General features: G+C 41.9%; 1 protein-coding gene across 5 annotated transcripts in view; it reads right to left on the bottom strand.

Annotated features, from left to right (window-relative positions):
- Positions 1–26,376, bottom strand: part of chd9 (chromodomain helicase DNA binding protein 9) — a 100,032-nt gene that overhangs the window by 16,119 nt on the left and 57,537 nt on the right. For all 5 annotated transcript variants that reach the window (XM_071910232.2, XM_078285010.1, XM_071910233.2 and 2 more), the window contains 11 exons: positions 22,695–22,871; positions 21,924–22,067; positions 19,449–19,704; positions 16,902–17,112; positions 12,860–13,055; positions 11,105–11,290; positions 7,129–7,314; positions 6,379–6,489; positions 5,190–5,389; positions 3,966–4,165; positions 3,135–3,294 (listed from right to left, as the gene is read on the bottom strand). In XM_071910232.2, the coding sequence (XP_071766333.1) occupies positions 3,135–3,294; positions 3,966–4,165; positions 5,190–5,389; positions 6,379–6,489; positions 7,129–7,314; positions 11,105–11,290; positions 12,860–13,055; positions 16,902–17,112; positions 19,449–19,704; positions 21,924–22,067; positions 22,695–22,871 (2,027 nt within the window). The remainder of the gene's footprint in view (positions 1–3,134; positions 3,295–3,965; positions 4,166–5,189; positions 5,390–6,378; positions 6,490–7,128; positions 7,315–11,104; positions 11,291–12,859; positions 13,056–16,901; positions 17,113–19,448; positions 19,705–21,923; positions 22,068–22,694; positions 22,872–26,376) is intronic.

The raw sequence follows: 26,376 nt of genomic DNA, 5'->3' as shown, positions 1-26,376 counted from the left end.
TGAGTGACACTAATTCAGCGTCAGTGCTAAATGCATAAAATGGTTTACACGCCAGGCCTGTACTGTACAGTGCCACCATTTCACTACCATACACTCCTAAGCATACACTTCGCTGCTGAGATTGTTAAAGGAGTACCTGTGCAACATGCATGAGAATTTCTTTCTTGTGGTCCTAACTTTTTCAGACAAGGATGTGCTCCTTCGAAAAAACGGCATTATAAAGTCGGGCTGCATGAATGTGGCTAAAATGGTAGACCTGATAATTGATGAGCTGAGGAACAAAATCATTTTAATGCCCTTTTTTACATCTTATATCAACATCTTGACTATTTTCAACAGCAGCACACATTCCAAATGATATTGAGCATTACCGATTATTATTTGTGGACTAACTAAAATGTCAGTGTACGATTATACATCATTAGTGCATATGTGCAGCCCCACCACAGAGCAAGGCACGCTGTACATAACAGCTCATCACAATAGGCCGATGTACAGTATGCCTGATCAGTTGCCTCAATGAATAACTGAATCGCTGAAGGCTACACTAATGTATAGACCTCACAGGGAGTCGGAAGCAGTTGAAAAGCGAGGCTCTGTGGAGTGAGTGAGCACAGAAGAGTCTCTCTCCAGTGATCTAGTGGTCGTGCCCTGGCAGGAGATGAAGGCTGTGAAGTCTCGGCTGACGAGGTAGAGAGAGGCTGACTCACAGGGGAGACATTAGCTCTGTGACGCATGATCACACATCATAGCCAGCAGACTTTGAGGAGAGGCAGAATGAAGTGGTGGGAGCTGTGGTGCGCCTTGAGATTCTGCTTAATGTAGCAGATGTTCTACAGTGAACGCAAAATGATGTCTAATTCCACCATGTGATGTCCGCTGTTGGAGAAATGTGACGCTGACATTTTATGGATTGCTGGCATGGAAGTAAAACTCAGTATTGAGTTTTGTTGACGTTATTGGCTATCGTAAGATTTTTCTTTATAGACTAGTTACATCTCAGAGGATGCCATTCTCGAACATGAGGTAACAATGTTACTTAATTTAAAGATTACTTCTTTAAATTAATGTGCATAATCCCAATTATTACAGCTTTTATACAATGGTAACCAATGTTTATGGACTGTCTGAAAAGTTTTCTCCAAGACAGTATACATGTATAAGAATTAAGAATAAAAAACAGGAGAAAGCAAAAAAAGATGGCCAATTATCTCACTGGATCATTTGTGACTTTGTCTACTCTACTAATACTTGTATGGCATTTATGAACAATCACTGCCTGTGGACCTGTGGCCGGTTCCCTTGGCGAGCCTTCTCTTACAGAGGCTCTTCTCTTTCAACAGCACTGAAAGGGTTGAGGCTCTGAAATATAGGGTACACAGCAGGTATTCCATCTTTCTTATGCTGTAACTCAGCTCAGTATTGTTATAGATGAGCCCAAAACTTTCCCCTGATTCAGTGACATGACCAGGAAAAACTGTAGGGCTCCTAGGTCCGTCTGTCTGTCAGAGTGATGGATGTGTGTCGTGACCAGTCTGGACTTGTAGCTCTGGTCCAAGTGCTGAACTGCCTCCCTCTCCTTCCTCCCCCCTCCTCCCCCCCCTGTGACTGGACCCGCCCAGGAGCAGCTGCTGCTTCCTCTGCCTGTCAGCACGGTCCTTCATCACTCTCTCTCCAAGCCACTGTGTGTGTGTGTGTGTGTGTGTGGTAGGTCTCATACACAAGCTGCAGATCTCGGCACAGTGGATAGGACACATTCTTTCAGAAGCACATAAGCAAGTATGCATGACGCGAGAGGCATGCCCAAAAATTCCTCGTGGTCTACACAGAAAACAATCCATCAGAAACCTACGCCTTCATATTTTCATAACAGGTGCCATCAACAAAATATTTCTGATAAGAGCCCCTAATTTTCCCTTTGAAAATCCCAGTTTTCCAAACCTCAGTATTTAGCCATGGCAGATTTATCAATTGCTGTTGCATCCCTTGACTTTACTGTAGGTTAATATTACTGACTGACATAGACAGTCTGTCTGAAGGACAAGCAATTCACAATTCCAGACATTTTCCAACCATTTTTTTGGTCTGCCAGACATTAAAAGCCCTGCAAGTCGTCAAAATAATTTTCCATACTTTCCTATACTTTCCAGACCCGTGTAGGCGCTCTGTCCTAAATGCACGGCCCGGTTAAGGAAGCCAGTTTCCCCCCCTCCCCCTCACCGCCTCCCCCACCCCGGTCACATTCCAGGCCCGTGGAGTGAAAATGCAGAGGTCAGCAAAGCCTGCTGAGTGTGTGTCCCCATTTGGCCGGCGTGTCACATATCGGACAATCCCTGGCTTCAGCACTACTGGGCCAGGAAACAATGGGGAACTTTCTGTGGAAGCTGCAGCGCTCTGTGTCCAAAGCCCTACAGACACAAGCCCCCCTTTTAAAAAGAGGCAGCCATCATCTATTTGGCTTTATATCTCGACAGCCCATTTTTCGATAGCTCCGATCCCCCCACCACCCCCACCCCCACACCCCAGCCACCACCCCCACACACACCCCCCCACCCCAACCCCCCGCCTCCCCTCTCCCCTGTCTGTAAATAAAAGAGATCTATGACGGCCATTAGCTGGGTTGAAATCTCATTAAGATTCGTATCAGTCAGCTGGTCTCGATGTGATGCACGGCCGTTAATGAATCAGTGAACTGTCGGCTCCAATAGAGGTTTTAGTGCCTCCTAATTACTGTTGTGTGGAGGTGCCAGAGTTAAAATTTGTGCCACGTACAATTATAATTTCATACACTTAGGCTTCATTCTATTAAAAATAAAGCGATGAAATCTGTGCTTGAAGCAAATAATGACCACCTGCCAGTCGCTATAATAGGATAAAGGTTTAAATACAGACACAAACACACACACACACACACACCCACAATGGATACAATGACCTAACAACTTTGTCTTTCAACTATTAACATCGTTTTAGGTAGTCAGGGATATTTAACTAATCTATTGTCTAGGCACTGTGACTTTCATCAATACACTCAGGCACTCAGTGGATGAAAGCATCAGCTAAATTCTATATTAAAATATTATATGTAAGATGTAAACAGAGGACAGCACAGAGCGGAATAAGGAAGTACCCACTTGTTGCAGTGGTGTTTGAGGTGTTTCTTGTAGCCGTCGTCCTGAAGCATGTGCTCAGGATTGTGTTTCCTAAGCCACTCAGCCTTGTGGATGTCAAAAGTGCTGGACTGGGTCTTCATCTTCTTACCCTTCCTGCCCCGCGGGACTGGGGTCGACAAACCTAGTGGTAGAAGGAGAGGTCAAAAGTCATTGTTAGGTGGCGTGGGTCATATGAAATGCAGCTGATAGCTTCGAGCAACAAGTGTGGATACTTTACAGGAAAATCGTAGAAACCGTTAATAGTCTCTCTCTTAACAATATCTCTTTCACTTCATAGCAAAGATCACGTTGAGGTCTGAATCTTGATATCCAAAGTTTCGGTGTTAAATCCTGGTGGACTTAACTCAACTCTGAATAGCAGCCTTCATGCCTGTTTTTATTTATGCCTAAAGTAATAGATCTTCAGATAGGGTTTACCAGTGGTGTAAAAATATGTAGTTTGGATGGGATTCTGTAAGCAGGGGCCAAATGTACTGAGGAAGGCCAAGGGCTGAAACACGTACGTTACTGTTGCTGCTGTGCAAATTAAATACATACTACATGAGTACGGACATTTTTCTATAGTCAAATGTATACCCTACTAGGGTGTTGAACTTTTTTTCCCCTGCTTAGTCCCGCCTCTCCATGTGTATCTACCCCATCACCTTTCCATCTACTTCAACACTGTTTGTGACCACATCTGCAGACTGAGAGTCATAGTCAAATAATATTTTGAGATATCCACTGGATCCGTTGTCATGAAGCCAGTTAAAACCAAACTGGCCATTGCAGCCTAGGATTCCTGAGACTCACCCAGGTGATTCTGCAGCTCCTTGGTGCGTCCGTCCTCAGTGGGGGCGATCAGGTCCCACATGAAGCTTTTGATCTTGTCATCTCCACGGTAATGGACCAGGCAGTAGGACAGCAGGGCCCTGCAGATGGACTCCACGTCCCGCTCTGTCAGCTGCTTCTTAAAACGCCCATGGTTGAGAATATCCTTCCAACGGCCCCACCTGGACCACACAGGGGCAGGACGAGGTCAGAAAAAATGGGTTGAGGCCGACAGCAGCACTTCCTCATGTATGCCATTTGGTGGGCACTTTTACTGTTTTTAGCATTAGCAGCTCCATGAACTTGACCATTAATCCATTAAACACTGACAAGGACACAAAGTGCAACTGAAAATGTACATGATGACAGTCTCGTTTATATACAGTAGTGTATAACTGGCATTGGCATTATATGTTATAGCAATAACACCCAAAGCTCTGCTATGCCTCACACCTAACTGCCATCACCATTGTACACATAATCACAGTAAAGAACATCCTTGTGGGTATTATAGCTTGAACGGTTGCCAATGCGTGTTTACTGTGTGAAAGGTTTTCTCTTACGGTATGTAGTATATATACACGGTACATAAGAGTGACAAACAAGACAAAGCAAGAAAAATCTCAGTTGGAATAACAATCGATAAAACAGCTAGCTGTGCTTTGTCAGTGCACATCCTGTATATATGATGTAAAGTGTTTTTTTTCATATTCTCATATCCTTCTCAGTTGTTGCATAGTTCTTCTCAGTAGTTGCATATATATTGGTATTATTATATTTTTTCCACTTATTTCATACTGCATATATAGATATTTTTGGTATTGGTATTTTCATAGCATGCATATTCTGCATACATTTTTTTGTTATCTCAGTAAGTTGCTGCTGTTATTTTGCACACCCTCTTAATGCTGTAATTTCTACTTTTTCTCATACGTTTCATTCATACAAACATGTTCTAATGTTGAAGTTGTAAGTGGAATGTGTTTCTATGACCCCCATTTGTTATAATGTTATTCATATTCATTTTTTCCTTGCTCTGTCTCATTACAATTTGCTACTGTAACAACCCAGTTTCCCCACAAGGATAATTAAAGTTACATCTTATATCGTCTATGGGAATTATCAGCACGGTTGGAAGGAGTCTTTGACCAATCACACAGCTTGGCTTAAATTAGCTGTTATATAATAGTAATGTAATCATCTTACCCGTATACGAGCAGGTTCTTCTCTACTCTGAAGCACTCTGTGCGTCCGTAGCTGTTGAGGCGGTCGTAGGCTCTCCTGAGCTTGGGTTTGGTGTCATCGCTGTCACTCTCGCCCTCTGAAAGCTCTGCCAACTCGTCCTTGGTGGCGCTGAACGGCCTCGTCTGCTTCCTCACACGAGGGGTGTCGATCACCAAACTGTTCTGTAGAGGGAGGGAAAGGAGGACAAACCAACAGGTTCAATAGAGGGCTTTCAGGTAATGTAACACACGCTCTGGCAGCCATACTGGAGGTCCATCGCTCTTAGCAAGAATGGCTGAGAATAGCTGACTGCATTTCTAAATTAATGACTGAGCCATCTCAACAGTATGGAATGGACATGGTTAATTTCTGTGCTGTTTTTGACCGGGAACTGATGATTTCACCACTGACACATCTGACCAGTTTGGTGTTTGGATAATGTCAGCTTGTTATTTAGCTATCCATAGCATCTGGCCAGCTAACTATCACTGTGTTGACACATTTAATTTGCACATCAGATTACGCTTCATGGCTAGTAGTACCATGTTAACAATAACATTAAGTTGCCTTGCTAAATTAGGCCAGCTGGCAGGTTAGCTAACTAATAATGTCAAAAAGTTCATTGAGATTTTCAGATCTCTCTCTTTTGCTTGCCCTAGTTGTACATTTGGCCATTATTTGCACACACCTAATTCTAAAATAAACCAATCAATTCAACTTCATTTGTGAGTCTTTCATACTGGTCAATGTTGCTGTGTCTTATATGTGCCTGCATTCTGCCGATTTAAATTCTGGGACAATATTGAACTGAATTTGAAAATCCACTGTGTAAACAGACATGTAAATAGCTTAAGTTGCTTCTCAGAAAGAATAGACAGCTGCCTTGAACAAATGTTTGAAAAATCACTACATATCTTATGTAACTAAATTATTTTACATAACCCAGGCTATACTACTTGGGCGGCTTTCGTCGTAGTGAGGCTAGCCAGTAGCATTGGTACTCACTGTAAATTACTGTATGTTTCTGTGTGTCAGTGACTACTACTACATCAACAACTACTAGAACCTGTACTACTACCACAACTAGTACAACTACAACTACTGCCACTTCTACAACTACTACTTCTACCACTCTTACTTCTACTAAAACAATGGACTGTGGAGTACTTACTCTGCCATTGACCATGTCCACATCAATCTCAGCCTTTTTGGCCCACTTGTCCCAGAAGTTGGGGTCATCCAGAGAGATGTCTGTGCGGTTTCCGGACGCCACAAAACTGGCCTGAAAGCAGACATCAGGATCATATCAAACCATAATCACATTTGCCATTCCCTGTATCCACTTAACGGGACAAGAGCCTCTCCTGGCCAGCAGATCAAAAACAGCCAATGACTTGTGAGATGTCAAACTACAAGTGGAAGGCTGTGTGTGTGCATTTGTGTACAGGGAATTTGCATGCGACAAAGTTTTCAATTAAATCACTTTCTAGACATTATTGATAAAATTATCCAAGGATTAACACAATTTTTATAGTCTGATTATTGTTAGTTTCATGCACTGGCAGCATTACAGAAAGAAAAGCGAAGGCATAGTGATGTGGTGGCAAATAATGTAGCTAAGCTAAAATAGATATCTAAATACAGTTTATGGCCAAGTATCAAATGTGGCAGAGGGGTTGGTATCAGTGCCAATTTCTGTTAAGGATCTGTACATTTCTGATTTTCCAAGAGCATCCAAATGTTTCCAAGATATTTTTTTTAATTTAAGTAATTCCCCTTCTATCTTCTGTGCCCGGAAAATCAGTCTTTAAATTTCCTGGTTTTCAAGAATGTGCTGGAACCCACTCTCACTCTCTGGGGTTATGATTGTGTGTGCGTGTGTGTGAGTGTGTGTGTGCATATTTGTGTGTATTTTAGCAACCTTAGCAAAGGTAGAGCCCCGTCCCTCAGACTCAATGGTGATGGTCTTTGTCCTGCGCTGGAGGATCTGGTCGATGTCCTCTTCACAGAACTTGGCCCCTTCATCCTCCTCATCCATGATGGCCCCATAGGCGCCCCGCCGCAACAGGTCCTCAATCTCCTTTTTAGACAGCTGCTGCTGCACCGCCTGGAGAGTAAGGAGAGGGGAAAGTGGACAGTAGTTAGATTACATCGCTGGCTAAGAGGGGCATTAAAAACAACAACAAAAAAAGCTTTGATTAGGAGAAGCAGGGTAGCGTAGTAGGGAGCAGGGAAACTGTTCTTTAACCTGAGGACCGAGGTTCAAGCCCCTGTGTCAGCAATCATGTGCTTGAGCAAGACACTGAAGCCCTACCAGCTGCAGGGATGCTGATCTGTAGCTGACCCTGACCTCTGACCTTCCAGTGGAGGGGGGGCAAGAGAAAAGAGAATTTCTTTATTCATTCAATCTTTATTTAGTTCTCGGAAAACACATTGAGGGATGGAGTGCTCTTTTTCGATGCTGCCGAGATTACAAATGGGTAAAACAAAACTTAAAACAAGAGTTACCCAGAGTTAAAATCAAGGCCTAAAATGATCCAGATTTAACGAGGATGCCATTTAAAAGCAGATCATCCTTCCTATTGAAAACAGAGATAACAGAAACTAAAAGGGCATCAATCAAAGCAATGACCATCAAAACTAACAAGAGTTGGAATCACTGACTAAGTGTCCCAAGGATACAATCAAGCTGAGTTTCAACAGACATTGTAGGTCATTCCAGATCTGAGGGGCACAAAATTACCCAAGACCGTACTAACTCAAGAAACCTGGAGCACTAATCAGTCCTGTGAGTGAGTGTGGTATGCCCCAGTATCCCAGTGTAAGTGATGTAAGGTAGGACAGCAATTTGGAGAGGAGAGCTTTGCAAATAAACAAGTACTAATGCTGGTCTCTCCTTACAGAGAGAGGGGCCAGCCAACTTTTTTATACAATATACAGTGATGAGTACCATAACTGTCGCCAGTAATAAATCTCAGAGCAGAATGGTATACTGCATCCAACGGCCTAAGAGTTGTTGGCTGCATTTCTGTAAATAACATCACTATAATCCAAAACAGAGAGAAAAAGTGCTTCGACAAGCCTCTTTCTTGTATTGAAAGAAAAGAAGGCTTTGTTTCTGTGCAAGTAGCCAAGTTTCATCTGCAAATTTTTGTAAAGTAGTCAGCATGAGTTTTAAACGTAAATTTGTCATTTATCAATATGCCTAGGTATTTAAAATGAGGAACTCTCTCGATATGAGTACCATTTATAGTGTAAATCTGAAGACTGTTGTAATCAATCCTTTTGGCTCTGGAGAATAGTATATATTTAGTCTTGACTGACAAGTGCCTTTTGCAGCAGAAGGCATGTTGCAGATTTTCTGTGGCCAATTGTACAGAGTTAGAGAAACAATAAAGAATAGCAACATCAGCGTAAAGATGGACATTACATTCTTTTAAAGACCTGACAATATCATTAATATAAATGTTGAACAGAACAGGACCAAGGATTGAACCTTGCGGAACACATTTTGTTATCTGCAAGAACTCTGATTGAACATCACTCACTTTCACACACTGATATCTGTCAGACAGATAACTATGAACCCAACTACAGGCAACAGAATCTACTCCAATATGTAATAATATATGTAGTAGTAGGGAATGACCGACTGTGTCAAAAGCCTTAGAAAGGTCAGCAAAAAGGGCAGCACACTGTTGTCCATTGTCCAAAGCAATGCCATTTAAGACTACAGAAGTGGCAGAAACAGTGCCATGCTTAGCCCTGAAGCCAGACTGATAGGGGCTCAACCCTGCAAAGGGTCTGCAAAGAAATGCATTCACCGAGTGATTCCAAGATTTTAGTCAGACAAGACAGCTTAGAAATAGGGCGATAGTTGTTAGGATCTTATGGGGATCAATAAAGTATTACATTAATATCATTATTATTATTTATCCGGGACAGTTCCTTGGACAGCATGATCATTCACATTCATACAGTTACACACATTCATACAGGGAACTGCCCAGTATAAAAAGTCTTCTACTGCTGGCTACTGAACAGCATCACTGAAGCAGTTGAGGGTTAAGCATCTTGCTAAATGGCACCTCAACAGTAGATAGTGAGGGAGGGGGTAGTGTTGATCATTCACTTTCGCCCCATCTAAATTTTCCCAGCCGGTCCGAAGATTCTCTAAGCTTCAGGTTACCCCTGCCCCCCCACTGAGGCTAAAGATATTCTAAAATGGAATTGAGCTGTCAACACATTGCAAAGTCTTTGCTGCATATGGAACAAGACACATACATACAAGACAAGGACATCAAGAACAACAAACCTAACAATGTTCACAGAAATAGCCTGCTCAACTACCCCAGCTCATTTCACTGATTAGCACATCTTCAAGCAGAGGAGGAGCAACTAATTAGTGTAATCAGGTGTAGTGTTTGGTTGGAAGGGAAGCCTGCATACTCTTGGCCCTCCATGGCACATGATTGGACACCACTGCCACTTGGACACATACACACACAGAGCACAGTGTGTGAACTACTGCTGAACCAGATCACATGTTGGAGTGTTTAAAATTTTAAGATCAGCAGCCCGGTATCTGACCTCGATAGTTGAGCATGCAGATGCCACCGATGTGTTCAGTCAAATGTGGAGAATTGCTAATAGCTCAGCCTCCTTGGCGTTCAGCTAATTCTCAGAAGGCGCCAACTGCAGCCAAAGATCCACCTACACACTTCACACTCTGTTGACACACTCCCTCACAAAGAGATTAGACACTAATAGGGTCGGTTACACTGTAACCAATGGGTCTGTTGCCTTTAAACTAAAAAGTTTAAGAGTGAGCTTCTTTGTGAAAACTTCCTTTCCTTGGCCACTTCTCTTTCTGTGTTGCCTGTCATCGGCTGCAGTGTTTCTGTGTGTGCAATAATGTCATTCACGACCCACAATTTAATAATTTGCTTCCGTTTACGCTCAAACCTGAAACCTCCTTTCTAGCATTTAGAAGAAAATTCAAAACATCAGTTGTTTCTCTTTTTTCACAACTTCTTACACTATAACTCTAACAAAATCACAATCTCAATTTTGTGTCAGTGGGCATAAGAAACAGGGTCATTTGCTCGTCTGATAATCTTTGTATTAGACATTTCAAAACAACTGTTTTAGTCATTTGCCAAACAGAGACTTAATTAGACCTGCTGTTGTCCCAGGTTGCATTTGCACTTCACGGCATTCTCTTATTCAAGCTGTGATAACACAGTCATTTCCTGATAACAAAGCTAATAAAGGGATTTCTGACCATTTCTCATTGCCCCAGGATTATATTGTAGTCTACACCATTGAACAATGAAAAACAATCAAATGATATTCTGGACAATATGTTAAGTTATCAAAAGTTATCTTAAAAACAATTATTAAATAATTCCTGAATGCTTCAAATTATCATATAATCTTGATAAGGTGATTTCCCTGGGTTGTGAGAAGGAAAAATACTAGACTAGCCAGACCTCAATTTCCTAACTGGATTTGAAGATTTTGGTCACTGTTCAATATGCTGAGTGGCTGGGTAAGGGGGTGGCCACACTGATCTGATGAGATGATGAGAATTTTTGACTAAGTTGACGTTGAGTTGTTTTGGAAGTGAACATGGTGGGCGTGGCAGACGTACAGTAAGAGCAAACCTACAATCATCCCAATGTTATGCCTGGCTGTCTCCATTTTATCTTTGTTTTTGTAATCCTTTGATGACGAGTCGTACAACAACGTGGTGTACACTGCATTCATTCTAGCCATCTCTCTCTAAAGCTGAAGATTATACTTCACAACAACAAATATCCCAACATATCAACTGACAGTGGGTCTACAGCAACATAAAATGTGTGGTCAACTCCGTAGGGACCATGTAGACTCACCCCTCCTCCTGCGCCTCCTCCTCCCAGGCTATTCTCTCGGCCACTCATGCTCTGCAGCACTGCCTTGTCCAAGCCCAGCTTGAGGCTGGCACGATCAAACATCTCCCGCTCGTACGAGTTCCTGGTGATCAGCCGGTACACCTTCACCGCCTTGTTCTGACCGATCCGGTGGCAGCGAGCCTGGGCCTGTGAACAGCAGAAAACACTGAGTTCCGTGCCCTAGACTAGAACAAGTGAAGAGGTTTCGTTCTTGAACAAGATATCCGCAGTTTGACTCAAGTGACACCTCCTCTTACAAAATGACTGATGGCACAAAGCTATAAAACAAAACAAATTATATTCGTTTTTGTTTATGTTAATAGGTAGCTTTGAATGATACATTCATTTCACGTTTACAGATTGGATCATCTCTATTTTAGAGATATTTAATTAACTTCAGGTAATGATCTTTGTTTCCCCAAAAGAGACCTATAGTGTTTTGGCAATGAACTCCTTAAATATTATTCCGGTTAATTGATTGAATCAATCTTTTAATCTATAAAAATACAGACATCTTCACCAAAATAAATAAACAGCACCTTACATTAAATACATAAAATACCAGGATAACATACAAAAGCTCCTAAATCAGTGTGGTTGCTATAGTAGACAGCTGCTACACCCTTTGCAGCAAAGGGAGAGACATACAGTATAGCAACAATTATGTGGGATTGGCTGCTGATGGGAAATGTCACCCATAAATTCAGCTGCTGCCAAGTTTTTTGAGCTAAAAAAAATGAGGAAATGAAGCGTAATCCCACAGTTAATACCAGCTGGCCATAGAAAATGAATTGAGTTGACTTGAGTGAAATGAATTGAGTTGCTTGTGGTGTGAATGCTACTGAAGGCTTATTTCCCTTATGGACATCTAAGGAAATAGTAGTAGTGTGGTAATAACAGCAGTGTGAATGGTGGCTATTTTGCATGTATTGACATACAGTCTATGCTTAGGTCATTGCTATTAAGTCCCATGACCGATAAAATCCTTGAGAACCAATACAAAGTTCAACGCCTACCTAATGTCAAACCAACACCTGTAAGATCTGACCAAATTAACCAAAAAGGAGATTACACAAAGCAATTTTTTGGGAGCTATTTGGATTCTCCTCAGTAAAAAGCAAGATTCAGCAGAAGACCAACTAAAATCTCACAAGAAACTGAATAACGGAAAGACCATGTGTCAATATTGCATACATTTTACTGTTAATATTTGAACTTCAGTTTAATTTGACTCATTTCAGTCAATTCATAGTTGAATCTGTTAATTTTGATGAAACTGACAGCACTATTAGACACATGTAGCGTAGGTGTAATGTTGGCGTAATATCATTCATTTAGGTGCAGCATACATATATCATTCATGTAGCATTGGCTAACAGTGTAAATGACACCTGTGCCACACTAGATTTATTTTGTACACATTTATGCATTAAAGGATATAACAGAATTGTCAAATATACTTGAGAATGATTCACCAAGCTTGCCAAGACCCTAAGGAAAGTTTCTGATGTCCAAGCCAAGGCTTTCTATTTGTGCATGGCCTCTGGAGTGGACACAGGCTAAAGCGTAGTGTAGTGCAGATGCTCCAGGTAGGCGTTGCATGGTTACTGGTTCTCTGGGATAATAGTAGAAATCCATCTTCACACATTGTATCCATTGCGTGTGTGTGCCCTATGTGTGTGTGTGTGTGTGTGTGTGTGTGTGTGTATGTCCTACCTGCAGGTCGTTCTGAGGGTTCCAGTCGGAGTCAAAGATGATGCAGGTGTCTGCTGCTGTGAGGTTGATTCCCAGGCCGCCAGCCCTTGTACACAGGAGGAAAACAAAGCGGTCCGAGTCGGGCTTGCTGAAGCGGTCGATGGCTGCCTGCCGCAGATTCCCCCGCACACGCCCATCTATCCGCTCATACAGGTACCTGCAACACAAAAGAATGTACAATTGTAACTGTGCAGCACAATAACATATCAAAACATATATAGTGGCATATCTGTAAGACACTGAACAATAAGCTTGAGGCACAAACGATTCATATACGAGAGACTAAATAAAAAGCTTGCAGTATAACATACATATCAAACAAATACACATCAGATACACATACACAACAGGCTAGGTTTACTGTATTATGGGTTAAAGAAATATATTGCTTCATATAACTACAGTCTGGATCTTGGAACTTATAAAAGCTAATAATTACTAAAGATGAAATTTGGAATTTATTTAAACATTTAAATTTTGGGTATATTCACATTTTCTTGAAGAGTTGGATTCAGAGTTAGGTGGAAAATAAGCTTTTTATGACCATCATAACTCAAATACCGGTCTGTCGTACTCCAGCGTTTACACATATTCCAAATGTAAAGAAACGTTTCACAGCCCCAAAATAATCAAATGTGTAATGACTAATGTTTGGCTGTCACATACTGTATCAAAAGCTCAGGCAATCCATCCCTCCATCCATTTTCCATACCCGCTGAGTGGGGAGACAGGGTTACAAGAGAGGGAGCTATACTGCAATTATGGAGTGGGCCTTTAACACAATATTCACCCAATCCTCCAGTATTATTTTCCTTCCCTTCTAGGCCTTTGAAATTCCCTGCTTAAAGATAGCGCTGTTCCCTCAAGGACTGGTCATGCTCCTAGCTTTCCCCTAGCCCTTCCTCATCTTCCTCCCACACTCCGACCCCCCCGCCCTCCCTGGGGTGATCCACCTCCAGTCAGGAGCAACCCTGCAGAAACACCCCGCCCGTCTGATGTGGTGGAGCCCTGAGGGTGTCTGTAACCTGCTGCTGAACCCAGTCTGAGCCCTGCGCCGCACAGCGCCTCACATGTTTACACTGGTTTAGGGTTTGCTCCGGCTGCTGGGGGGAAGCCGGAAGAAACAGAGAGAGACACCAAAGAGAGTGATAAGAGTGAAAGAGAAAAGAGAGAGTGATAGGGACAGAATGAAAACAAAGAGAGATGAAGAGAGCGAGAGAGATAGCGAGAGTTATCCTACAAATTTATATTAATTACCTAACCCCTAATTCTAATCTTATCTGCAATTATGACATTCCTAACCATAAATCTAATCTTAAACCTAACCTTAACCCTATGAGTAACCTTTTCCCCAGGGCTGTCTGGCTAAAATGTCCTGACAAGGCACTACTTTCCAGGTTTTTAATGGGGCTTTTGGACACCCTACAAGACATCAAAGACACAGACAAAGACACACACACACCGTGGGAATCAGCAAGGGAGCTGGAGACTCACAGTTTGATTTTTAAGGTCAAAATTCATTTCAATTTCAATTTCAATATCAACTTGACAGACTGGTATTTTGTGCACTTTTCCTGCAGTAAACAACTGAATACTTCTAATCACATTTGTGTGATTTGTCAAAATTGACGCCATTGTTTTTTGAAAAACAAAAAAAGATTATCTGAGAATATGAAGAACTTCAATGGCCCACAAAACTACTTGCTGGTACCTGGTCGTAAAAAACAAACAAAAAAAACCCAAAAAACTTGTTTACTTATACTTTCGGCTCTGGAAACCATTTCATAGATGGATTTTTTTTGTGATAACACTAGAGGCTGCAGTAATTTTAGGAAAATGTGATATATTAGCGAGAATGGAGGAAAATACACAAGGGAATGTGTGTGTGCGTGTGTTGGGGTGGGGTGGGGGGGGGGTGTAACTGTGAAGAGTTCCACTGAATGCTGAATTAACCTGGTAAGTATGTGAAGGGCAAATGGAAGACAGGAGATTAACTTATGCATGTAGAATCAGTTTCAGGATTTCAAAAAGAGATATATAACAACAAGCTTTATATAATCATCAGCACACTCCCACCCATCCTTTAACAGGACGGTTTGTAAACCAGGGTATTACAGGTAGCTTCCATTTTAAGTTAAATACAAATGCTTTCCTCTTGCTGTTCTCTGTGCTTTGTCCGAGAGGGGAATTCTCTAAAAACCCGGATGAAAAACTGCCATATAAGCAAAGTGGGGTCCATTCAAACTTGCATGAAGCAAGGGAGACTTCATTCCCTTAATCCCTGCAACCTTCCAGCATGAAGTGTATCCCACAATCCAACACTCCACAAGCTATCCCGCTGATTCAAGCAAGCAAATCAATTGTGTGCATTGATTTGTAGTGCATAAAAATATAAGGTTCCATATTGCTGTTATCATGTGAAAACCAATTGTGGTGATTTTCATGTGTTGAAGGATTACATGCTCCTCTATGGGTTGAGAAAATTCTACCACTCTTGGTCTTATGAAACGCTTTCAAGCCCCATTGGATAAACTCACAAATGCATGGTGGTCAAGCAGAAAATAAGGTTGTTTTGCTTAAGCCCTGAAAAGTTGACATTTGCAGATACAAGGTTTTCACCAGACAGTGACACTATGCAAGCTCCTTTCTAATTTTATCGTTATGTTTTCTATATTTCAGATAGATGCCTTTCTTGTCTTTGTAGTGGATGTTTTATATCAACTGATTTATTGCACATTATGAGTGGGCTGACTGTGAAGATATAATACATCAAATAATACAATTCTATTAGAAATGATCTTTAGTAATTCATATTAATATTCACTGGATCATCCGGGGTTAAAATACAGATTATGTTAATACATTTTTCTGCTGTTGCTATGGCAAAGGAAGAAGAGGTTGCCATGGCCATGTCAGCTAAGAGGACTATGATTAGCCATGTAGGCGGCAGAGGTTCAATCCCCGTTACAGTCAATGTGTGCATTCCCATGTAAAGTTTCCCTGAGCAAGACACTGTTCCAGCATGGCTAAACCCCTCTGATGAAAAGCATAAGTGTATAAGTGTCTCAGAAATATGTGAAGACACAACTTCCTAATTATCCTGTATGCAATAAGGTAATTAAAGAGCTACAAATAGTGGCCTCTTCCCTAGAACATGTGTTCTTACAGAGAAGAACAGAAGGGCTTACTTGTTGCCATGTCAGAACATCATGAGCAGAGGGCTCCCTAAAGGGGAGAGAGGCAGAGGGAGTGCTGAAGTGGAATTGAACCCCTGACTAATATCACGAATGAGGAAGAGTTTTGGTATAGTCTTCCTCTGCTCCTGCAATGTCGTCTTGATCACCTCTCAGCACCGGGCAACATTATGTTGCAGCTGGGTTTAAATGCTTCCCTTTTTCCACCAGGGAGTCATGCTGGCAAGATTTAGTGCTTCCTTTCAATCATGCAGAATCTAATAAAGCCAGAGGATGGGAGTGATTCAACATTACTGAGCAGCAGTAAGCAAACAGCAGATAGTTCAGTAAGAAAAAAAAAATCTTGGGACCTCAGTAACAAATCCTCTCTGGAGCCCGAGTCGATTTTCCTCCCTACATGCCCTACGGCAGAAACCGTATTAGAAATTCAACCCATTGACAGGCAGACAGGAAAAGGTTACTACATACTTTCCATTTCAAGATTCTATACTCTTTCCGGACCTTGATTTCTTTGCTGCATTTGACAATTTGCCTGGTGTTCAATATGATGTATGCTGATACTGGATGGGTAATATAGAGGCCATATCACTATATTGCTGAATTATTCTTTTCAACAACAAATATCAAAATGACAATGGGTGTACAAACTACATAAAATATTTTCCAGCCTATTCTTGCGATACATAAACTCTGATTTTGATAATGATAATGTAGATAGAGATCATTTTCCATACTTTTCCAGACTTGTGTAGGAACCATGTAAAGGCAGAGCAATAAACAGTGAATCCATCACCATCCATCTTCATTACCTTCTCTGAATGAGGTAGTCCTCCAGGATGTCCAGGCAGCGCACCATCTGGGAGAAGATGAGCACCTTGTGCCCCCCGGCCTTCATCTTAGGCAGCAGTTTGTCAATGAGGACCAGTTTCCCGGCGGACTGCACCATGGCCTGCAGGTGGAAGTCCATGGCAGTGGGGCTGTACACCTCCCGGAAGTCCTCCAGGATCTTCTCTTCTGCCCCTGAAGTAGTAAAGACATGGGCATGTTAGCGATGATGTTGCCCTCTTACTATGTGTTTTCTCCTGGACCAAGACTGTATTGCCTCCTATGGGAACCTTCATACAGCAAGGCAAACAAATCAATATATACTCACAGTAAACATTTATACACAAACATAGAGACGTTAATATGAACACAAAATAGAGCAGAAAAGCCAATGACCAGGTACGTGGAGAGTATGTTTAACAGGTTTACAGTATGTGGGACAAACAAAAACTTAAATCTGACTTAGTCTATGGTTGCCTGAACCTATGACCAGAAAGGAGAAGCTCAAATTCACCCTATATAGGGGGACAAGGGCAATATATGATGCACTAGGCTTTAGGCAGGACCTGTCTTACACAGACATCCACAGAGGGTGAGGTTTTGTCTTCTGAGATCCAATCATCTTTTTTGCTACTCGACCTGGTCCATAATACAAGAGTGAACAGAATTTGTCTAGTGCAGTTCACAGCTCATCATTCAGTAACTCTAAAATATAGAGGATGCTAATATGTTACAGTGTTTGTGAACCAATCATTTAAGTTACCAACTATTCTTTAAAAAGTATCAGGATTTGTTTCAATTCTGTGCTATCAATCATTCTGCGAGAGGAGATGTCACTTTTTCCAGTGGAGAGAGTATTCCATTTTGGAAATAAACTCTTCATTTCCTGCACTCTCGTATCCAAAATAGATAAAGTAGCAGAAGCAGGGTTCAGTGACTTGCTCAAGGACATTTTAACAAGGCGGATGCTTGCTGATATAGCTAGTGAGCAGAAGAGAGCAGAGGGCCATGTGGTCGAAAAGCACCGTAAGCGAACAGCGTCACCGTCTCAGCACAGTTCACTCTCCTCTTCCCCCAGGCAGCTGTGTGTGACCACATTCTCTCTGATGTGTGTGACAACTGGCTTAGTCACACCTTCCACATACCACGTCACAGTGTTGCCTTTCCACTTACAAACACTCATGGAAACAAGGAGCACACAATGTGTCTGACCTACTAACACACAGTTATAGCGGCAATCAATAGCATGCTGCAACCATCTTGGGAACAGTGCCACTCATTTACCAAGCTGGACCCCCGCCCCCGACCCAGGGCGTATCACTTCATGATAAGTAGGGGAGGCCAGGGCTAGTTGTCCCACTTTTTGCTGTCATGTGGATTTCTCAGAGTCAGTGTATGTCAAATAAGTGATGTTAACATCATCAGAAAGCCTAAAGCCTTGGGTTGAAAAGGATATCTCTTTTATACTTTAAGGATATTTTGACAAATATTTATTAAATATCAAAGACAGTCTGACACAATGTCACAAATGTCTAGCCTCGACTGTGGGGTTGGTTGTCCCTATATTTTTAAATGGTACTCTGACCTATAAAAAAAATACTCTCACTTGAAGGTTTTGTGGCTCATCAAAAAAATGACTAGATGGGTATGCTCACAACAAAAAGGGGCATTTTTGGTATGAACAGTATTACAAAGCGCTCTCTAGTGTGGCAGTAATAAGCACTTTGACATCCAACCCCTGTGGACAATCAGCCCCGGTCTCCCATATTCTTCATATTTTGACCTTTCATACTGCCATACCAAAACAAAGCAAAGCGATTTAACATCATGCAACTGTAATTCAGTATAAGTGAATGCCATGGATGGGAAAGCACTATGGGGATAGTAAAGTCAAGTATCTTAGACAAGCGCATGTTTGATTGGATAGGCAATGGCATCATCATCTGTTCCCGCAGTCTCCCCTTGATGAAGGAATTCTGTCAACACTAGTTTAGCCAAGTCCACTACATATTCTCTGTTAGTATCATATTAGGGCAAAATACAAGAGCAAAACTATACTGTCCACTCATGTGGAGATCAGGGCTCTACTGATGCATTTTCCCAAGCAGCATTATGCAAAATAACTATTTTTTCTCTGAATCTGAATCTCACCTTTTTTATGCTACAAAAATATATTGCAGAACTCTAGAAATTTGCCTCTGGCAACACTGTGGTTGAATTAAACAAGAAACGAAACAAATACGCAATAAGCCATCACAAGACACAAGAAGAGCACAACACAGCTTCAGTGCATGTGTAACTATGCAATCTCTGGTGGAAAGGTAGAGATCTGCATGGCCTACTTAAGACAATTTTATCAATACACAGAATCTGATGTAACAATCCCTTGCACTAGCAAACTAGAGTGAGCACCTACATTTGCTAAATTTGGCGTCAGAACTACCCCCCTCTGACCTGCTCTCAGCACTGATCAGAACTACACTCATCTGCACTTAGACTTATAAAGTGACACTTGTTTAGAACTAGCCTACCTTTGATGAGGTAGGGGTGGTTGCAGCACTTTCGCAGCTCCATCATGGTGTTGACCAGGTTGGGCACATTGGCCTGGCCGGCACCTTTGGCCAGGAAGGAAAAGTTCTTCTCCAGGATGGCGCGGTAGTATTTCTTCTGTATGTTGGTCAGCTCCACCTCGATGATGGTCTCCTCTTTAGGAGCCAGCTTCTTCTCCACATCCTCCTTCAACCGACGCAGCATCATGGGCTTTAGGATGCCTTGGAGCTTCTGGACCTGGGGGTCGCAAAGATGACAAGACACGCATTGGCCAGTTGTCAACAGCATGGCTACTGCAAGTCAAGGGCTCTGTGGTGTCGAAGGGGTGTGGAGTGCAGGATGCTTTGAGCTTCTGACAGAAGTCTCGGTTTAAATCCAGTATCAACATCCACACAGTCACAAGATATCAACCCCTCTCATGAAACTAATGGGCACACACTTGACCCCAGCTTGTAGAGTCACATCCAAAGCACATATGATCCTGCCCCTTTAAGATGCCCAGTCCTCATGGGCTTACAAGACACTATTTTGCAGTGAGGTAAAAAAAAACATGTTTGGATCACCAGTGAACCAAATCTAAACCACTATTTTGCATTTTTAATAGCCTGTCATGACACTAGCCGTGTTGACAGTCGACTATCTCTTCTATCAACAAACTGTAAAATCCTGAGAATGAATAACATTGTAACACTAACAGGCCTAAAGAGAGACTGGTAGCATGGTTAGCGAGTTAGCTGCACCCCACAAGATCCAGATGGCCCATGTAGACTTACTGTAAGTAGATTCATCATGTATACAGGTTCTGGTCTAACATCAGTTAGGTTGTGCGTCTGCTGTGAACCTCTCTTCACAGTGCTGGCTTCTTTTTCTGCTCATTTCCAATGCAAAAGATTGCATGTTTCCAATGGCACTAAGAGCTTAACATGATTGCTTGCGTGTAGTGTCAAGCAATAATTGTTACAAATATTTAAACTTTCTGCAGATGAGTGCCACACTTCAAAGAGGTTTTCAATAGTCTTCCCCCAAGCATATGTTGAATGCTATTTGCTAAAAAAAGAGGTGCCCAGGTGGACACCTGGGCTTATAACAGCAATATGTGGCAGGGGAAGTAAAAAGCCTTCTTCTTGTGAGCAGTGGTGTCAATACATATTTCAGCAACAAGTAGCATAATGCCCACATTATCTGATATCATTAGCCACCATATGTTGGTCATGTATGTGTGCTGTGCAAAATGTCAATGTGACCTAGTTAGAAAGGAGCACCACTTCAAGAGTTCCATCTGTACCAATAGGACCTTTAGCTCCACGCACCAAGCAAACACCAGGTGCGGTGGTGTTTAAAAACAAACACGCCTGTCCCTTGATACAGTGCACACACCAAATGGGGGCACCTGCATATCACTGGGTCCATAGCATAGCATTGGGATTTGTTATACTAACTAGTCTTTAAAGATACAATCTGAAATTGATTTGAGTGTCTAAACGTAGATATCTTTGCATATGTCCTTGACGACTTGCCTGTAGATGGAAGCCTTATCTTTGAACTTCATCAGTCAATATACATGTATGTTTTACTCCATTGTGTAAATGTTACAAATGTAAACAACCTTTTGACAGCCACAAGCTACATGTGAAACTAATTTAGCTGTCACATAGCATCAATCATTGCATCAACTACTCAGACAATACACTTCAGAGTGAAAAAAATGTCTTCAATCCAATAAATCATTGCATAAATATATTAAGTGCTGGGACAACAGAATGTCATACTTCAATTACCGAATGGGCTTTTAGGTATCTACTTTTGTACCAGTGCTTTTTCTTTCTTTAGCTGGGCAAGGTGACTGTAAGCATGACAGCAACGGTGTGTATTCAGAGGTGAGGGGTGGTAGTTACAATGATACATACACACCTAGGAGCTATAAAGCCAGTATAACCACAGTCTAGTACCAATGACCAATAAACAGCTCCACTGGAGCAGCTGGGGGTTAAATGTCTTGCTGCAGGACATGTGAACATAGTGGTTTAGGGTGGGGGAGTACTTCATTCCAATTTTTCCCACCAGTCCAGGGCCTCTGTAATGTCCAAGCTACTACTGGCTAAATAAATATATGTATGGTGGTTTGGATGGGAAGCTATGAGCGGTGGAGTATGTGTGTACCCTACTTGAATAATTTTCATTCAATTTTGTTTTTACCATAACTGCATACATTCACCTTAACTATGCACAGCATTTTGTACGTTTTACATGAATAGTATTTTTCCCTCATGTTCCTCACGCTTCTGCCTCTCTGTACGTATTCTTTCCCCAATTGTCCATTAACGTGAGGTAAACAGCAACGGAAGCTCAAACTACTGTCTGGCCAGTGATCAGATCACATCGGGATTCCTGAATTTTTATTATCTGTTCACACTGAAATGTGTTATGCATCTCCTCCTTGTATTCCCCAGGCTCACCTGCTCCTCAGTCTTGAGGTCTCCAAACTCCTGCATGAAGGTGTTCTCCGAGGGGAAGCGTGCCGGCTCCAGGAAGTGGAGCAGGCTGAACAGCTCCTCCACTGTGTTCTGGAGAGGAGTGCCCGTCAGCAGGACCTTGTGCTCCTGGAACAGGACAGGAGGCATAGAGAGAGAGAGTGTCAGAGAGACTCATTTGCCAAAATATTTGCAATTATTGGATTATAATTATAATTTTTTTTTTATTGCATTTCATGGGATATCTGCTTTATTAGACAAGATACAGTAGACAGGAATGATTGGAGGAAAAGCTATTGACAAAGATCATAAGATTTCAATGATATTTAATGAAATTGGGTGCAACTGAATTCAAACCCACAACAGTATGTAACAGCATGTAGCTTTGCGCACTGAGCCAACAAGACACCGCTGAATTTTAAGTCTTCTATGCACTTAGAGAAGGACAAATTCAATAAGGATGGAAGCGTTTCTGAAAGCTGCCCTGTGCCTGGTTTAAAAATTCTAAAAAGTATGAGAAGTCAAAAAACTTAAGATACAGTTGTAGTCCTGAATAAATAAAGCGTTCCAAGATGAAAACTGGATCCCTGCCACACTGTTTGAAGCTAGAATGTTTCAAGTATTTTCAAGTGAAATTTGAATGAAATTAAATGAATTTTTAAACTACATCGTGCAGCTTTAACTATGCGCAGCACTGTGCACATTTTAAATGAGTTTTAATAGCGGTTTCTCCCTCTAGGCCGATAGTGTATGTACCAGGCTCATGAGCTTGAAGCCCTCTAGCAGCTTGCAGTTCTTGTTCTTGAGGCGGTGGGCCTCATCGATGATCACGCAGCGCCACTCTATGGCGTTGAGCTCGGGACAGCCTCCCAGGATCATCTCAAAGGTGGTGATGACAGCCTGGAACCTGTAGGCGCCGCGCAACACACGGCCCTTGAGACAAAAGAGGACAGATATGGGACAAATTGAGTCAAGTTTGTTTATAAGGCATTCAGAAAACAGGTATTCTCAACTTTCAGAAATGAGGCTAGAGGTTTTCTCTGTTATTGTGTGCGCACTTGCCCAATAAAGGCTATTGCCCAGCCAGTGCTGTACTTGCACCTCCCTGGGGAAGTTATCTCTGTGTGTCTTAGGCGTGTAGGTATGCACAAGCGCATATTTCTGTTCCTTGGTTGGAAGGACAATACATTCTTTATGTATTTGAATTATTCAGAGTGTATACTGTCATTCAAACAGGGCTGTGTCTTCCAAGAGAATATGTTGAGAATGTAAATAAAACAACAGTGAAGAGTACAGCCTTGACAAAAAGAATGCTGCAGATACACAAGCACCATCCATGTATACGTGAAGTCCACAGCTAAGTCCCTAACAATGCTACCAGTATCTCTTTGTACCTACTGACATTGCAAACTTACTAATTCGCACCATTATGCAGTCTGTTGACAGCAGAGGAATGGCTAACTTCACGTTTAACCCCGCCTCTCCATTTGTATCTACTGCCTTGACACTAGTCCTCGAGGACCCACTCAGTCATCCAGTAACCCTCTCCCACAGCCAGCCAGCCAGACTGCTGTGCTGTAGAGCTTCTCTCTCTGATATGCCTGAGCAGCGCTGACAGAGAGTTCCCCTTGGGGGCTGCCATGACATCACAGGCTGCCTGGGAGACAGCCTAGTGGTGGCTCCGCTCTGTTCTGCTCTCCCTCACCCTCATTCCTCTTCCTACAGTTTGTCTGAATCCTAACTGCCTGTTGTGACACATCACACGGCCCGACAACCGTAGAAAGCCTGGGCCCGGGGCTAGCTAAGCTAACTAACTACCTATCCGCCTACTGCTGGGATCGTGCCACCCTTTGAATCCCGCATTATGTGCTGTGTTAGTTATACTGAGCCACTCATTTGTAAAAAATCTTCTTATGCCCCAAATTTTAACCAATGTTGTGATTCATGAACAATTTATATTGATGTCAAAATCTGACAGCTGACATTGGTTTTCTCCAATTATCAAAAGCTAAAATTAATCTGAAACACTATTTAAAATGTTGAAATATTTTTGTTCATTTTACATTGTGGTTTTTGACATGACTGAACAATGGAATCAATGAGAAAGTCATACAAAGAGCTGCTAAATACCTGTCGTGACGGCTGACACAAAGCATCACCACAGACCCTCTGACTGTACGAAGCCTATGCCTGGGGCTTCGCACTACTCGGCATTCACCATCCATCAAACGCCACTTACTGCTGTTATCAGGAGAAAACCTCCCGCTACCAATTTTGGTGATTTTCATGTTTTTTATTGGAACTGAACGATGACATGGTCCTCTGTGTCTTGAGTGCATTTTATAACCCTTGGGCTTATGAAGCCGTTTCAAAACTAATTGTACAATTGCAAACATGCATCGGTTGTCCTTCTAAAGGTATGTTTGTTCCTGAAACTGTGACATTTTGGAGGTACACGGTTTTCCCCCGACTGCGCTGCGTTAGTTACAGAGTGTCCCAGTCTCTCTGGGCTTTGTGTTACACATGGCAGTCACGTTCCGCCTGTCTTTTCAATTTCCGAGTCCTATCGTCGTATGAAGGCTTCCTCTTTTGAGACATATCATTAGATGACTCGCAGGACTCCACGTTGCTGACACCACGCCGCTGTTTCTGAAAAGCACTGTGATTACTTTAATGGAAGTGCAAACACATGCTAGCCTCCAGTCTATGGGTAAGTGCAGTGATATTATCTTCTATTAGTCTGTCTTTAAAAGGGAAAGATCAGGTGATTTTGGGATGGCGTGAAAGGCCCCCCAATTTGTGACCAATCAGATAGCCCTCTAAAAAACCTGAACTATCAACTTCACCATCCCAACGGTATTAGATATGCGAGTCCAGCTGGATGCATGGCTGTATGAGTCTGCAACTGACTGTTGCCCCGCTGCTTGAGGCTTTTCCCTGGCCCAGAAAACTGCTATGATGATAATAACCACAACAGTGTGACAAAGTATCACAGTTAGCACATCCAGCAGCTACAGTTACACTGCTGTAACTCAACTTGTGAACTTAGGATTTATATAAAGGATGGATAAACAATTAAACTGTATCGATTCATGGAACAGTAAGGCACTACTTTCAAGCGTCCAGAAAATGTCATGTGTTACAGTGACTGTTGATCATAGCTGTTAATAATAGCTGTGTACTTATTAAACAAGTCAACCTCACAAATAATATCATTTTCAATATTGTGATATGAAGCAGGGTTCAACAATAACCTGCTTCATATCTTCTTTATTTCTTTGGCCAGTGGCCGAAGAAAAAAATATATTCTGATCTTACTTTTTCTCACCCTGTGATAAGCCTGTTTATCTCTCCGCTCTGCCATTGGTCGAGTCTCCTCTCTGTTGTGCTTTTTCTGACCAATTACATTGGACAATACCTCAGAATTAGATAGCTGTGTGGAGTGGACTTAGCGCTGGATACTTCAAATTATGAAGCAAAAAGAAATAAAGTTTATTATTATTTTGCTTTTGATTTTTGCTTGCTGGGCCATTGAAAAGTGGAACACTGACCTACTGGCCCAACCGGACATGTGGATGCAATTCTTAACGGACCTTGTGAAGGACTGAAAACGTACAGTCAGTGTGTATGACATATTGTAATTTGAAATATTTTTTCCAATTGGACGTGATTTGTGATCCACCAATTTCATTCTGATGAATAACGATCCCAACAGTGTTCCTCTGTTGTAGCTGTGGCCCTGGTTGGCATGGCATTTAAAATGGCTTGTTAAGATCAAAGGCAAGATGACAATGCTCATGACACCCAGAGGGAGAGACTGCGAAACTAGAAAAAATTTCAAGTTGAGGGATTTACACCAAAGGTTTTGGAATGTTATATAAACCTGATCTGACAAATAACAAAAATCCCTCTTCTAGCAATGGTAAGAATCTATAGAATCTCAATGTGCATCTGAACCAAATGGTGTCTGAACCAAACCTAACTTACTAGACTTACTAAAATCATGATAATTTCTGATTTGTAGAGAATAGAAATTTACTAAACCCAAGGGGCATTTGTCTGGACAGTGTGATTTCCTAATGGATTTCAGGAACCTTGTCAATAAAACAAACACAAAGAACAAATACATCAAGAGCGATACGTATGGTGACCTGACTATTGTATGTGCTGCACATTAACATTTGCACTAAATGTGAGGTCATGTTGTCCCACGTTGACTCTGGACTCTGTACCATAGGTATTTGTGCAACCATATGAATTGTGGATATGTTATCACATCAATGTCAATGACAAATTCCTGCACACACTATATATAAGTAGATTCTCATGCTGAAAACTGACTGCCCTAAAATTTCTGCAGGAAGATCTGCACAATGTTGACAGCCTTTTCACCATTTCTTGTGAATAAAATATACAAAACCTTTGATCCAACATGGAT

This window comes from Centroberyx gerrardi, chromosome 1, assembly GCF_048128805.1.
Source record: "Centroberyx gerrardi isolate f3 chromosome 1, fCenGer3.hap1.cur.20231027, whole genome shotgun sequence".
NCBI classification, from domain to species: domain Eukaryota; kingdom Metazoa; phylum Chordata; class Actinopteri; order Beryciformes; family Berycidae; genus Centroberyx; species Centroberyx gerrardi.
Note: the sequence above shows the minus strand (reverse complement) of the source record. Positions and strands in the feature narration are given on the sequence as shown.